At 41.8% G+C, this 16,044-nt stretch overlaps 2 protein-coding genes across 13 annotated transcripts in view; both read right to left on the bottom strand.

Annotated features, from left to right (window-relative positions):
- mctp1b (multiple C2 domains, transmembrane 1b) overlaps positions 1–10,563 on the bottom strand; it is a 109,201-nt gene extending 98,638 nt beyond the window's left edge. For 4 of the 12 annotated variants that reach the window (XM_064309530.1, XM_064309525.1, XM_064309533.1 and 1 more), the window contains exon 1: positions 9,886–10,560. In XM_064309530.1, coding sequence (XP_064165600.1) covers positions 9,886–10,401 — 516 coding nt within the window. In that variant the 5' untranslated portion in view covers positions 10,402–10,560. Of the gene's footprint in view, positions 1–3,461; positions 3,489–9,885 lie in introns of those variants that run through there. The other 8 variants (XM_064309523.1, XM_064309522.1, XM_064309526.1 and 5 more) reach the window with 5 other exon arrangements.
- Positions 1–16,044, bottom strand: part of acads (acyl-CoA dehydrogenase short chain) — a 276,335-nt gene that overhangs the window by 225,935 nt on the left and 34,356 nt on the right. The window lies entirely within an intron of this gene.

A 16,044-nucleotide genomic window follows, 5' to 3' on the forward strand; every position in this document is an offset into this window, starting at 1 on the left:
AATAGGATTCATGCAAGAGAATATGTTTATTACAGTGTTAGTTTATACAATGAGCAATATAACACGATGCCTTGTTTTGACTGAAACGTCAATTGCTGTATCTATACTGGGCTTATCTGGCTGTACTGTGTGCAATATTTTCTTGGCCGCTCTGGATAAGAATGTGCTAAATGTAAAATGTGGATGTAATCAATCCCACCACAAATAACTACAATGGAAACACATTTAAAATGAGTCTCCATGATTTTTTTTTTTTCATTTAGATATTATTGCTATTGTTCAAGTGTTGTTAGAAATTTCAGACAGACTGAGTAAATATACTATTAAAATTTTAACTGGTTGGTGGTATGGTTAACTGGTCTCCCTTTTTGTAGGTTATATGAATTTAAAAAGCTAAATCTAAATCTAAAATCTAAATCAATTCTAAATATTCTTTCAGTTGAGTTTTTAAAGGTTTGTTTATTATCACTGAGGAAAATGGGCTAGTTCAGTAGCAAACTAGTTTCAAATGTGTACTTCTTTACACTCGTAATATGAAATAATGAATTCAGATCTAGCCCCATAAAGCAGCAAAACATCACCAGTCATCTTCTTATCTAAAATCTGCATTTCCATGGCGACGCACAGATTAAAAAAGACAAACGGATGTCGACGGATTTGCCATGTTCAAGCAAGATAACTTGCATTGGCATAATGTGGCATAATGAACTTCCACTTCCTCATTAACAGAGCTACTGAGCAACCACTTCTCTTCACTTCAGAACACTATGGGGAAAGGGAAGTGGAGGAAGTCTCTCGGTGATGTCGCGTTTGAATGAGCCAGGTCCTCTGCAAAAGGCAGAGATACGAGCGAGCTTGAGGACACTGCACCAGGCTTGTTTATTCAGCCAATCATATCCTTCTTCCTTAGCTGCAACACTGCATTTCCCTGCGCACCTATTTATTGGGCTCAGCGGTGAAGTAGCTTATCCATTGATTTGCATGCAAGCCCCCCCCCATAGGAAAGCAAAATCCAAGAAGAGATCTCATAGTTGATTCTTTCATTTCTCCTAGACACAAATTAGCTATTTTTAATACTAAGGTGAGACCAAAGGCTTTTTCTCCTACTTCTCAAATTCAACTCAGGAGAAACAACCACATATAATCTCATTTATGTCTTACTCTGATCAAATTTACGTCTCCTGAACATGGGACCATGAGATCAGAGAAAGAGCTCAGTTTTCTCAGAGTGACCTCATGAGAAACAACCGCATCTCAATTCAATATCCATTCGTCTTACTGAAGTCTCAAATTCATCCTCTCATTATCTCATTTTTTCTCCGAAGGGGGTTTTAGGAGCAACAATTCAGATTGAAATGATCTCAAAAAGATGTACACTTGAGATCTTAATACTTTCTTCAGAGTTAAAGAAAATGCTATCCTGAGCAAATGATTTTTCCTCTGGGCCCTGTTATTCTGTAGCACAGGGCCAAAAACGGATTGAAAATCACAATGCAACCATCGGTCCTTTCAGTATTCTTATTTTGTCATTTCTAGCAACCTCTAATTTGGCTTTATGCCTAAACTGCTACATGTTGAAAGGTTTTACAAACAATGCCCTATGACAAAAGTCATCAATTGTAAAGCGCTTTGGATAAAAGCGCTATATAAACGCAGTCCATTTACCAGTCCAAAAGTTTGCAGGCTCTGATTTTGGTTTATACACAGAGCTTAAATGGTAAATTAAATATGGTTATTACACCGTTCGATGATAACTGGATCTTCCTATAAAAACAAAAAGGGAAGTTGGTTAAAAGCAGGTTGAGGGCCGATGGTATACCGTGAGAGTATTTTTCAATCGCCACCGTAGACAATTATGGGGTTCTGAACAAACCTGTTCAGATAACTCACCAATGACTTGGTGAGTTATAAGACATACAGTACATAGAAAGCTCGAAAAGAACGTTCAATCTGTGTTTTAAAAAAATGCAAAACAATAGACAAATGGGCAATGTTTTTGCATGACACCGACAATATTTGACCCACTACTTTAAGATGGCTACCGTTCTCACTTAACTAGGAGACCTATCCGATGGCCAGACCAGTGACAGGCTAAAACAGCACCACATCTCACTATCACCGAACAGAGTTTTATGAGTACCAGTGGCTCCCTTTAGAGACCATGAAACCATAAAACAGTGCCAGATGTTCCTGTGTGAAATCAACTCTTGACTAAAGCAGCAAAGGCCTACTTCATTTCCTGTTTTCAACTGAGAATGTGCTTCATTCTATTCTGAGCAGACTATAAAGTTTGAACTGCAAAGAAATTCCAATTTTTACAGGGCTTTGTGAATTGCTTGGAACAACATGTTCTGAGCGATGAATTTGATGTTCTTGGGGAAAGTAAGCAGTCTCACGTACGGACAATTAAATGGGTGCGGCTGCATATACAAACAGCACCCAATTACAAACCGAAAGATATGCAGAACACCACATTCAAGGTTTGAAAAACATACCTTATATTTACATATTTTAATGAGGCCAGGAACCATAAAGCATCTCACAGTAGGAGGCATAGCTCACTATAAGGATTCCCTTGTCCACAGCGTAAGCCTGATGGAGAGCAGCAGTGCAGTATAATAGTTGGGAAACTTCACACTTTAACTGTAACTCTGAGGTTGCAGGCTGCATTGCATTTTTGAGCGAGATACATACCCTGAATTGCATCAGTAAACATCCAGCTATGTTAATGAACTGAATGTAAAATAATGCAAGCTGTGTAAGTTGGATAAGAGCATCACCTAAATGTCTAAAATGAAACATTATGAGCCAAGAGGCAAAACTGATCCCAGATCAGTGTTCCTACTCTGAGTCCTTGTCTTTTTGTCTGGTCTTAAGAGCAGCGTTCAGATACGCTTCGTTCTCCTTTATTTCAAAGGCAAAGCCTGGTCCTTTCCCTACAGCGCTCCACTGAGACTGCACAAACAACTGGCGGTATTTACATCATTTAGATAATGAAGACAGCTATGCGTCCTTCAGTTCACATAGCAGAACCTGAGTCCATGTCCCATGAGCAATGCGCCCCATTAATTTGTGACAGTTGGTTGTTCTTCCTTGTTTAAGAGAAGGACACAAAGAACATTCTCTAACAGTACACAATTCACTCAGAGAACCATGAGGAATTCAGTAATTAGTAACATTTGGAACTTCCATTTTTGAAAAATAAAAGCGCTTGCCATGGTAAATTTTTTATGAGCTAAAATTGATTATTTAAGAGCATAAATTACAATGGCGTGAAAGAGCATGAGCATTGAAAGTGACATTATGTTCTGTCATTATGTTCATTACCAATGAAATGAAAACTTGCTAGCCAGCCATGTGAACTGATTTTCTGTCAATGCAAAACAGGAAAAGCCATCGGTGAAGGCTTGCAAACAGCTCCACTCGGCTCAGATAAGACGGAACACTTCCGAAAGACTCACCTCCGTCCACATTCAGGATAAAATCTTCATGCTTCTCTGCTGTTCTAATGCCTTTTAATAGCAGTCCAGCGTGAGGAAATGCTGTATCCTGCAGCAAACTGCAGTGTGCAGCCAATGCAAGGTCTGAGCTGGCCCGTGTCAATCCCGACTCCTCTCTCTGCATCACTGACGTAACGCACATCCATCACAGTTTTCATTTGCATCACACAAAGTGACAATGGCCTGATGGACAGCGGCCAGACTTTCAACAACTGCGGCATGGGCACTTACGGAACTATCTTTAACGATCATACTGTGACGGTTCGGGTGCTGGGACCCAGGCGCAGAGTGGGAAAAAAAACACGAAACTCAAAAAGGGGAAAATTAACAAAGACTTTACTAACGGGTAAACAAACAGGGAACAAACAAGGCCACAATGGGCAAAACCACAAACTCAAAAAAATAACTAAACAAAGCAGAAACAAGAGGGACTCACAAATACAGGCAGGGCAGAACACGGTCAGGGCAGAACGCAGGCAGGCAGAGCACAAGGGTAATTCAAACAAACAGGTAGGTCAAACAAATACAAGTCAGAAACAAAACACAAACAGGTAAAAAACACAGGCAGGTACAAAGGGTCTGAAACATCGGAAACAAACACAGGAACAAGAAAATGAAAAAATCCAAAAACACCAGAACACCAGGGGATAGGCACGAACACATGGATTACGAACAAACAATCAGAACGAACCACAAACAGGTAAAAAACGCAGGCAGATACAATGGGTTTGCAAACAGAGATTGGAAACAAACACAAGCAGGCAGGTACATGTACGTCAGGTAACAAACACAAGGAACCAGCACCCGAGTCAAGGGAACAGAGAACTTAAATAGACAAGGGGTAACAAGACACAGGTGAACTCAAAAAACAATCAAACCAGAAGGAGGGGATAACAAGACACAGGTGGGAACAATCATACAATTAACAGGGGGGGAGCAGGACACAAAACAGAAGTGCCGCCATCTGGCGGCCCAACAAGGGAAACACAGACAGGAACACCAGAACATGACACATACATGTTTTAATCATAATCTCAAATCTCTTAAATCTCAGGCACTGAGGAAAACACTCACACAACGGGACCATGCCTAACGATGTCATAAACTCAGGACCTCGAACATGGAATTTTCCTCATTCATATGTAAGTTTAAATGTTGCATAACTTTTTGTTATATTTATGATTACAGCCCTAGAGTGCGTGCCAGTACCCAGTGTTTCCCATTAATTAACTAAACTGTGGCAGCCAACCACAGTTTAATTTGTCCCACCATAGTTTCAGAATGAAGTCAAAATATATTTTGACTTATGATAAACATAAAAGATTGCTACATGCTTTTTACACAGTTGCTTCAGCAAAGCACCTCTCACCCACAGCCAGTCCGCCCCCCGGCCCCTCCCCTTGCTGTACACGTGCGTGAAAGGAGAGCGGGCCTTTGGCACGGACTGTAGCCTCTTTAGAACACCGTCCTGCTTCTCAACTTCCCCAAGCCATCAGTCCAGAACACATTTTAAGGAGACAACACTGTTTGAGTTGTCTCTTCGTAGTGAAATTTTACAGCTTTTGATCACAGTAATTCAGTAAAACTGTCACAATTTTGCTGGTTCTCCCCAGTTCGAAATACCAATTTGAAATATCGGTCGACCAGTCACCAGAATTCCATTCATTATCTATGAAGCTGAGCAATGGCCAGCGACCCAAGCAACTGGGCAACTGAGCAACAAAATTTGCCCAAGAAAAGTTGCTCACGGTCTTTTCACAGGCATCACCCATCAGCCAATTCAAGTGTTTGGCTTCCTATTTTCCTAACTGATATAACACCATTTCATGAATAATTGTTCTGCCCAGCTTCACTCATGCAATGGTGGAGCAGCTTAAAAATTTAAGGATAGGCAGCAGACTATATGGCGAATATTTTGGTTCTTTTACCAAAATCAGTCACCTTCACACCAAACGTATAGGCAATATGGAAAATATATGTCATTGGTACACTGTGATAATGTCATCATTTATCTTTTAAAAAAAACCACTGCAACATGAGACCATCCCTTGCTGTGTGAACGCAGGGTTAAAAGTTACAAAAATCTTTCCCAGAGCCCCCTAGACGGTTCAGGTTCCCCCCACCACAGTTTCCCAAATTCCTGTGGGAAGCACTGCCTGTACCGCTTCAGTTTTCACCCCCTCCTGTGGAAGCTCAGGGCTCCAGTGGTTGAGGTATTACAGTTGCTCCAGACGGGTCTCCAGCCCGGGCCCATGGCCCCCTCTGGAGGTGGAGCCAGCTCTGATAGGCCAGCCCTGAGGGCTGTCTGTCTGCTAGACTTTTGTCCTGGAACAGGGAAAGCACACTCTGTTTTGAAACCCTACACCCGGGCTGACGCACCCTTTGCGATTCGCTGTGGGCGTTCCTGGCTCCATCCCAGACCTCTGGTGCTCTGCACGGTCCCAAAGCGCGCCCAGTCGCGTGCAGGAACAGGTAGAGCGTTCCGCGCGGTCTCTGGGAATGTGAGCGGCCGCACGGTCCATGGTCAGTCGGAACAAAGCCCTTCCTTTCAGATTTACATAGCATTCCTTACTGGTATATATTCCACCAGCATATATGAAATAGGATACGCAGGGCCCCATAGAGGCCAGAACACTGCAGCAATCATACAATCATTTCTGACATCTTAATATGACAAAATGAGAACTGTACACAGTACTGTATCCTAGTAATTTTCTTGTCAGAATGTTTCTGTCAAATATTACATGGGAATTTCTAAGGCAAAAATGAAAAAATATTCTTTTTATAAATAATTCTTCATATTCTTTTTTCCAAAACACCCTCCCATAATAATGAAGTCCCCGTCTGAAACAGTGCCATTCTCAGGGGGAGAGCAGCTTTGAACAGGTCGTGGGCATTTGACTTCACACAGCATTCTCCAAAGATTGTAGCTGGAAAACCAGCTCATTTTGAAAGTAAGGATGAAAGCAGTGCTTTGATGCAGTCAATGCAGCATAAGTGATATAAATGGCCATTGCGTATGTGCGGTCATTATAGAAGTATGGTCAGTATGTTAGTATGGTCATTGTGGTGGGTTGGTCAGTGTGTTCGTACCGTCAGTGCGCTGGTACGGTCAATACAGTGTACAGTACAGTCAGTGTGTTAATGCGGTCAATGCAGAGGTTAAATTAGTGTTGTAATACGGCAGTGTGGTTCTGGCATGATTAACCTGGTACAGTGTGCCATTGAGCTCATTCAACACCGACCACACCTTCATACTTACAAATCCTGCAAAGATCTTAAAGTAGGAGTTCACCACAGACCTGATGATGAAAACTCTCCCATCACAAGGCTTTACCAAATGGAAAAGACCGATTAAATGGCAGGGAATCAACAAGCAGGTGAGATGCAAGGGGAGCCCCAGCACTGGCTAAGCCTCCTGGGTAAAAAGTACCAACACGCGGAGGATATCCCATTATGCAGCAGTGGGCAGAGATGACAGAATGTGACTGCACAGGAACATGCAGAGGCCTTTCATCAGATGAGAAAGCCTGCCAATGGTAAAATAATTATCCATCAAAGCCTTCCTAAAACATCTTGGAGAAAAACAGGAGATTTTGACCACTTCCAGCACACTGTTATGTCTGTAAATGCATTGCGATCAACAGATGAACCCTTTGAACCTGAATGTATGCATGACAAGCTCTTAATTAGCCTACACTAAGTCCACAGAGGAAATGGCTCAGTCAGAGCAGCAAGCGCTTACGAGCACCACCCTGGCATTGTTTGTGAGGGCCCACATATCACTGCGTTCCAAGGCTCAACCACATTCATTTCCTTGCTATCACATCAGACATAGCATGCTATCACAACCACAGACATGTATAACACGCACAGAATCGCAGCCCTCGCACAGCACTGCAAACGCACAGGACCGCAATGCATGTACGGAGCTGCAGCACACGCACAGCACTGCAAACACACAGAATAGGTGCAGAAGTCAAGCAAAGCGCACTGGCATTCACAATGTACCACACACTGGCACGCAGTGTAAAGCACTGTAGCACGCGCACAGCGCGCTTGCACACGCGTAGTACCCTGCGCACACACAGCACTCTGAAACGAGGCCCGCGGCGTCTCAGCTGCTTCTCCGTCTCTCCCAAGCCCACTGCAGCCTCAGACAACGGCACCCCGGGCTGCTGCGCGCGCTCCTGACAGGGCGAGCGCCGCTGCAGTGCGATGAGGGCGGGGGACGCCGGGAGAGAGAGCGGCACATCGGGGGCCGCCGTCTGCAACCGCGAGATAAATATTTCACACGCCCCGCACAGGGGGGAGATCAGAGGAACGGAGGCAGGGAGGTCTCACAGAAGACCCAGACACAAGCACTCAATAACTCACCGCAGAGAGAGCACAGACTTCACGCTGGTGATAATATACAGCTTCCTCGTGTGGTCCATTCACAAAATACAGAGCCTCTCTGATGACCTTCTAACCTGTACATTTATCAGCTGTGACACTGACGTTTGAGACTGACTGCCTTCTACCTAATTTCTCAGAATATTGTTTGGTAGTAATGCCTTAAAATGAGGATTTACCTGCTCACTGGATTAAGAATTGTTTAGGCCTTTTGTCATAAATATGATACATCGAATTACATGCAAAATAGCATTTAACTCTTAGCCTAAGCAATATGGTTGTACTATACCTGCAATGTCCATGAATTCTTTTTAGCTACAGCAGCTAGGTAGAGTACCAAGTGGCCTTAAACTTTAATGTCTATCTCACTCTGTCCAGTGCCCTGAAAAGAGTATAATATGATTATAGATTCAGGCAGTACAGGTTTTTTTTTCTATGTTTAACAGGTTGGGAAACTGAACACCCAATTCCCTTTTGCAGAGATGACGTGGGATGCAGGGGAATGTATAGCCAGTCAGATGCAAGTGAAAGATTATGTAGCCAAATAGGCAATTGTGTAGGAATTTTACCAGGACACCAGTTAACACGCCAATCCTTTCAAAATGTCCTTGTAACATTTTTTTCAGCATACATAAGATTTGCAATACGTAAGATTTACAATACAAACAAAGTTTTATTGACTCGGTTTTGAATGTCTCATCCAAAGGACTGCACCTGTACCTTCTACAGCAGGGGGTTTTCAAACTCATGGGAGACCACTGTTTGCTGAATTTTGTTCCAGCTACAACTCTATTGTATTGTGACACCCCCTGTATTGTTACAATACAAGCTTTTAATTGTTTAAATATCTATTATGAGCAATGCCATTTAACTTTAAATTGAGTGGACATTTCAGCTCTTCAAATAAGAAACTGGAGGTACAGACCAAAGTAGCCCATAAAAACCAGTTTTGAATGAGTTGCCTTTTCCCATCACTGCACATATCTGTGACCAAATTAAGACCATACAACGAAGCTGACATGCACACCGACATAAAAACCCGCCTGTGATGGCGCTGTATTTTGTCACAGTTCAACACTCTCTTTCTCATAGTACCAAATGATCACTGATTTTCCAGTGTGAGACAATTATGAAGCTGGAAGTGTGCAGTAGCCTACTTCTGTTTATTTATTTTCCTTTATTTATCTACTTATTCGGCTGATATACAATGTTGCTGAATCAGTTTTGTTTTCTTGTGAATCATTGTTGCATGAAAATATACTTTTCTGTGCAGTAATCTATTGTTTATGGAAATTTTGGCCGTTTGTCAACGGGGCGGGAACTGTTGTCTGTGTTGCGGATCCTCATGATAATCTACATGCGCTATCCTGGATGCAATGTGCATCCTTGCCTTCCTTTCCCCTGCAAATGTGAAGGGGGCAACTGATTTTACAGCGAAGCCTGCAGTCAATTCGCTTTTCTTGTGTGTTACACAATAGCCTATTAGGGACACACCTTGTTGCTTTAGTAGCCCCTATATAATGCAATTTGAAAATGCAATTTGAAAAGTATGCTTCTCGTATTATAAAAACAGCCAATGTAACAGTGCGCTACAGAAATCGCAAGAGAAATCGATGCATAAGAACGGTAAAACTCAGATAGCCGATAATTGGCTAAAAGAAACTCGTAGGTAGTTTGGGACTTAGGAATGCGCTACGATACTTCATGAATCACAATGAAATAATAAACAAGAAACGGTTTCTTACCAGCCAGTCATTCACTGTAACTTCGATGGGGCACCATCGTATCAACAGTGAGTGATAACCCTACAGTTGCATGGACAGTCGGTCAAAATGATAGCGGTTGTAAATTTAACCACATTTGCTCCAGTTTCATATGCGTTGCGATCTAGCCTACAAGTGTCAAATTTATAATTACTCATAAGATAAACATGGGACCTATAACCGTGTATTTAACACACACAAGTAGTTTCTGCATAGCATCAACTCACGGAATCGCTGGCATTCTTGCGCAACTGTTCGTCTCCTCCACCACCGCCGTCGGAATCCATCACCAGCCTTTCGAAACATGCCGACCCCAGAGACGAGCTTTTGTGGTGGGACATCACCAACTGAGAGAGTGTGGGTTTCGGGCTTCCACGTCCAAGCATCTCAGCCTTAACTGTTGTTTCTGCACGCGCGGTTCCGAGCTTTTGCAGCCTCTGCACTTTGCTGCAGTCAGGGGTCGGTTTGCTGCAGAGGGGCTTGTCGCTATCGAGAGGTGGAGGTAGGGGGGCAGAGCAGCAAAGATTAGGCTGCGAGGAAGATAAGACTCGGTCTAAAACCTCCTTCTTTTTCCTCTTAAACATCCACATTCCCGTCTCCTTTTTCCCGTCGGCACCGCGGCGATCCGAGCCCAGCTTTGGGCTCAAAAAAGGTTTGGCTTTCTCTTGAAAATTCTTCCACATTCTCCTCTGACGGGACAGCTCGGGCTCTATAGCCTCACTATCCTGGGGCATAGCTTCCATAATCCAGGAAACCCTCTTGTCACTGGTGGGCGAAGTGAACAATACTGCCGCGGACCTGAGAGAGGATACCCAGGTTACCTGTTCCAGCGGCTAATTTTTTTCTTGCTCGAAATAAGTCTGGTTACCCCCTGGTGTCCGATACTTTCACACTTAAGTTGCGCAGGATAAAATGAAATGTAAATAGTCGGCTAGGGGGGCAGGGGCTGGGGGAGGTGGGCTCGTGACGGAAGTATGTAGCTGGATGTAGCTGTCGGTTAACAACTAAATGTAAATCTTACGTATGCTGGAAAAAAATGTTGCAAGTACCCAGAACACTGAAGTTATTAAATATACCCTTACACACACGTGCGCGCAGAGGTACAATAAGAGACGGGGTGAGCTGTTAACACACACATAAACCAAAATATGAAGACTTTCAATATACAGCAAAAACTTCACTGGTGGCCTAATCAGTAGAGTCCGTATCTACTGGCCTGTTGCATGTATTATGTATGGGGCGTTTAAAAGCATGATATGGGGCATCTTTAAAAGAGTGTGATTAATTAAAGCAGTTGTTTCAGTATGGGTGTAACGACGGTGAGCCTAGTATGAATACATGCAGCTCTTATCAACCAAAAGTAAATCTATACAACATTCATTTTTTATTATTATTTTTATATATTTTTTTAGGCACAAAAAAAGATTTTGTGCCTCGCCCTCCAGTGGATGCTTCTTGCTAATACAGAAATACCGTGTTTATTTACTTTCTTATTTATATAACATAGAAGGGCTATCCGCTTTTCAGAATGAAAACATTTTGTACAAATATTAAATGTTTAAGCAAGGTGAAACATAGCCCTTGTAACAGCGCTGGATTTAACGAGATGGCAGAAGTGTGGTTGCTGGTGGTGTGGACAATTAGAGATTCTGTTACACAAACACTCTTAATAGCTTAATAGCAATTGTAACTGAAAGATTAAAAGTATTTTAGAAAGGGAAGAGTGGGTGGATTTATTATCCTGTGTGTATGCCCACAGCTTTTCAATATTTACTTAGGTTAACGATGAGTGGTTCAATAAATTATTTGTTAGACACCAGCATCAGATGGACTTTTCCTGTCGCTTTGCTTCAAATGCTAGTAAATACACAATGTGCTTATTTCAGGGGATAAATGAGCTCCTATACACATTAACCAAACCAGTAACTTGTGCAGAAGCTACTCACTTAAGCTTGTTTTTCACTTGTTTTGAGTGGTGCGTACCCACACTGGACTGCCTGTGCAGCATGGCATACGCTTGTTATTTCATTGATTACTTATGTTTGTGTCACTCCCCTCCCCCAAAGAAATTAACTGCTCCGATCTGCAGGAGTGGGAGGTGGGAGGAGGAATGAGAGGAGGCTGCTCCTGGCACTGCAATGGGCAGCCTCCACATCAAAGAATGTGTAGATTCCTCAACTCCACAGAGTGGGAAAGAAGGGTCCTTACTCAGCAGTTGAGGAGACTCACTTTCACATGTGTGACATCAACACACATCAACGCCACTTCAGTCTGGCTAATCGCTTTGAATGTGGGATGGAATTTCTTATCACAGCTGAGCCAATCAGCACAAGTTGGACAAGTGGACCAGGACATGGAAGAGGGCTCCTGCATTTTCTTTGTTTTCATAACTTCATTTTACCGACCCTGTGAGCTGTGGGTTTAGGCCCTGGTGAAGCCAGGTCTTCAACCCTTGTACTGAAACTATGATGAAAGTCCTCGTGATATACTGGAACAATGTTTATTTATGTTTTTATAATAAGTAATTGCATAGATTTGAAAAAAAAAAACATTTTGGCATTATTATGATTGTGCAAGCTTCCCATTAAATTCTGTACTGTTGAGGGTCTGTGTCTTGTTACTTAGGGCAATGGTTCCAAAATTGTGGGTTGCCCAGGGACCCAGTAGCAGGTCAAGAAAGGGATTGAGGTGGGTGCAGAGATGACATAACACAAAGGCGTATAACTATAGTGTTCATATTAACAATTTTCTAACAGATACTCACACCAGAGAAAATAAGTGTGCCTCTCACTGCATGGACCGTTTTAGTCACAATACAAATTCGACTGTACTTTAAAAATAATGAATTCCATATTTTAACTTATGTGTCAGCCTACATCCTAATAAGTGCTGAGCCAGAGAAAACATATTCGTTCATTCAAAAGGACCATGGCATCAGAAAGTTTGTCAACCACTAAGTTTGGGAACTATAAAAATTTTAATTCCCACATCACCATCATCAACATGCACAGCATCTCAGCAAAACTGAGCATTTTGTACAACAGCGATCTGCAATTATGATGTAACTCTCACTAAACTTTGTACTGCAGCACTTTGCATTTTTGCCAGGCTAGAGATATGAGGGAATTCTGGGATGGCAAAATTCCCAGGCCAGAGATGAGAGGGAATTGCAAAGTGAAATCTCATTCAGACAAACCCATGCATATTGGAATGAGCTAGATCCTCATATAATGGAAACATACAATGTTATATAATGGAAGCCTTTGTTTTGACCGTGAGATATAATGCTTAAATCGGATTTGTTTTTCCAACTATTCTCACTTTTGCCGACCGTCTAATGTCCACAGAAAATAATTTTACGCGTGGCCAGATCTGATTTATGTGTTCAGACAAGCCATGTTTCTTATTTCTGTCGGGAATGTATGACATGAGTCAGCACTATGTCACGGGGGGGGGATAGAAATCCATGTGCTGGATATTTGTCCGATTTAGAACTACATGCCAATGAGGCCCGAACCGGGACTGAAAATACTCGATTCCATGCTATTATTTCCTGTTACACTTAAAAGAAAAGATCAGATATGGCTCAGGTATTTGAAAAAAAAAATGGATTTGGATCACTGCAAACTGCTTGTCCAAACAAAATATGGGCATGCACAGTCACATATCTTCATTTCAGTTATTTCTACTGTCACTTCATACCATCATAAGGGATTTTTAAAAAATTTTGTTTGTTTGTTTTTATACATGAAGATTTGTCTTTCATTTGGGTACAGTCAAAAACATTCCACGGGCATCATTTTTATACATTGATTGACTTTTCATTCCAAGCTATTTCTTTTAATGTAAGGTTTTTGATTACATATGCCCCTCTCCAGAGTTCCAGTGATCATTATAAATGTTGTATTGTCCAGTACAGTATTTCACACTAATTTAATCATGTTTTGTGACTCAATGGCAGTTCACATGAAAAGAGGAAACATAATTACTCACCCTGTCAAACACGACAAGACAATGCTCTAGCCCAGGATTGGAGCCCATGACCTCCCGGAAGAGAGGCTTGAGTCGAAACCATGCTGCCTTGTACTGGCTTGGTAAACTGGCAGTTGATACTTTATATAGGGCATCCATTGACAGCTGATTCCTTTCATCAAATTCTGAAAAAAGAGAATGTAGAATAGCAGAATAGCATTCCCTGACAACAAAAAACTTCCTGTTCATGTGAGCATAACTAGCATAAACATTTAATTTTGTGACATGAATGTTCTCTCCGCTCCCCAGTTAATCAGTGGACAAACAAGTGTTGAGACAAAGCTGTGGTCGCAGTGACCAATGGGTTTGAAATCAGTTAATGTCACATGACCGTGATCTTTATGTTAATGGAACGGACTAAAGCAGAGCTACTAAGACATTTATTGATATTTGAGAACAACTGTCATGTTGCATTTTATGGTGTGGTAATCATGGCTGTGGTGTTCTGTTGTAGTATAATTTCTGTTTTAGCTCTGGTTAAAATGACATTCTTTTATGAATGTCACCACTTTTTCTTAAACTGCAGGTCATGACCCAAAATGGGTCAAGGGGGTGTATGAGTTGGACCCTGACCCCAGAATGAGTCCCAATATAAAAAAGTGAGAACCAATCACTCCAGTCGGTCACAGTCTAAACACACAGTTCAAAATGTATTTTGACATCTTGTTATGTACAATCCTGTGCAGTATTTAAAAGTCCATATGAACATATGATCCGTACATAAAATGCCTTCATAAAACAATTTTTTTAAAGTTGCTCATGCTGTTGCTAAAAACTGTTGTATTTACTTGTAAAAATAAGAAATGTTACCCTCTGGTGGTTTAGCGTGGTGTTTCAGATGGTTTACTCGATAAACACAAAAATAAAGTTTGAACTTACAAATAGTTTCCCTGATACCTTTAATAAACAATTTTATTTTATTTATTTTTTAAATAAAAGTGATACAATATAAATTAAATTAATAGCAACATAATATTTATCATCTGTGATCTGTTCAATTCATGTCCTGGACAGTGGGTGGCAGTGTGGTCTCAGCCTAGATAGAGGATGAGCCACTAAACCTGCTGCATTCATAGAGAAGCATTAGCACTCTGACTGCAGAAACACAGTCCTGTGGTAAATGACTTCCTCCTGTGGTTCACCTTTGTTAGTCAGATAACAGGACCTAACAAGGGCCTTGTGGTAAGATTACATGCCCTGACCCCAGCAGGTCTAAAGTTCAATCTCTAGTTATATCATCCTACAGGTTAATAGCCCTTGATGGTGTGTTACTTTCCGATTTGGCTTTAAACAAGATGGACTGTTGGCTCTCGATTGGCTAAGTTGCTAAACAGAACTTCTCTACCATCAGGGGGGGTCCTGCCCAATGCCTTCCTACTCATGTACCTCAATGCACAGGTATTTAATTGACCATAAATGGTTTCACCTGGACAGAAAACACAGCATGAGCCCCTGTGTCCTGATAGGAAAAGGATTAGTTTCAGGCCAGCATGGATGCAGCTATTTTCTTAATCAAAGATGGGGAATTTCCTGGCTAGCTTTAGCAAAACTACTTTAGCAAAAAATGTAGCTGCTTAGTTAATTAGTCTCTGTATAACCATGGTATTCAGACTGAATCATTCTCCATACAGGCCTGAGAGGATATTGTATGTATCTGTGTATATAAATGGAAGTTGTGTAGTGTCTTGATAAGAATGTCTGCTAGGAACATAAATAATGTAATAATAAATTGTGTGAACTCCTGATCGACTGAACAGCTGGAGCTAGACAGTCGGTCTGCCGGTGGGGTTGCCAGAGTATGAGAGCAAATATGAGACATTTTGTAAAATCAAGAGAAATGTATGCAAATCATATACAAAAGGGGATTTTAAAATGAATTTTGGTCTGCAAAAAATTAATATAAAAGCATGCTGAGAATGGGGGGTTTTGGAAAAACAGATTGTGGAAATTACAACTAATCTGGCAACACTGCCTCGGAGCAGTGAGACAGCCTGAATAGAGGGAGGAAGCAGAGGACAGGGAATGAGGGAAGCAGATATGAGCGAAGGACAATAGAGAGCAGGACGGGCAGAAAGGTTGTAAGAGCGGATGGGGGATGGGGGGTAGGGGTGCAGACCACCAATACTGGTTGCCACTTCAGAATACCAGATACTCAGCATTTGCCACAAGAGGGACTCCTAGTGACGAAAGATCAGATACAAGCGTTGATTCCTTTGACATCAAGGCCATTCTGTTAACTGTCCATTGCATTACATAACAGTGCGGTGCGGCAGAAAACATTGTCTTCCTGTGATTTACAAGAACTGTTCTCACGTGGCAGCTACAGTGACAGTGCCTAAGACAGCGCCTAAACC

The sequence above is a fragment of the Anguilla rostrata genome, chromosome 14, assembly GCF_018555375.3.
Source record: "Anguilla rostrata isolate EN2019 chromosome 14, ASM1855537v3, whole genome shotgun sequence".
NCBI lineage: Eukaryota > Metazoa > Chordata > Actinopteri > Anguilliformes > Anguillidae > Anguilla > Anguilla rostrata.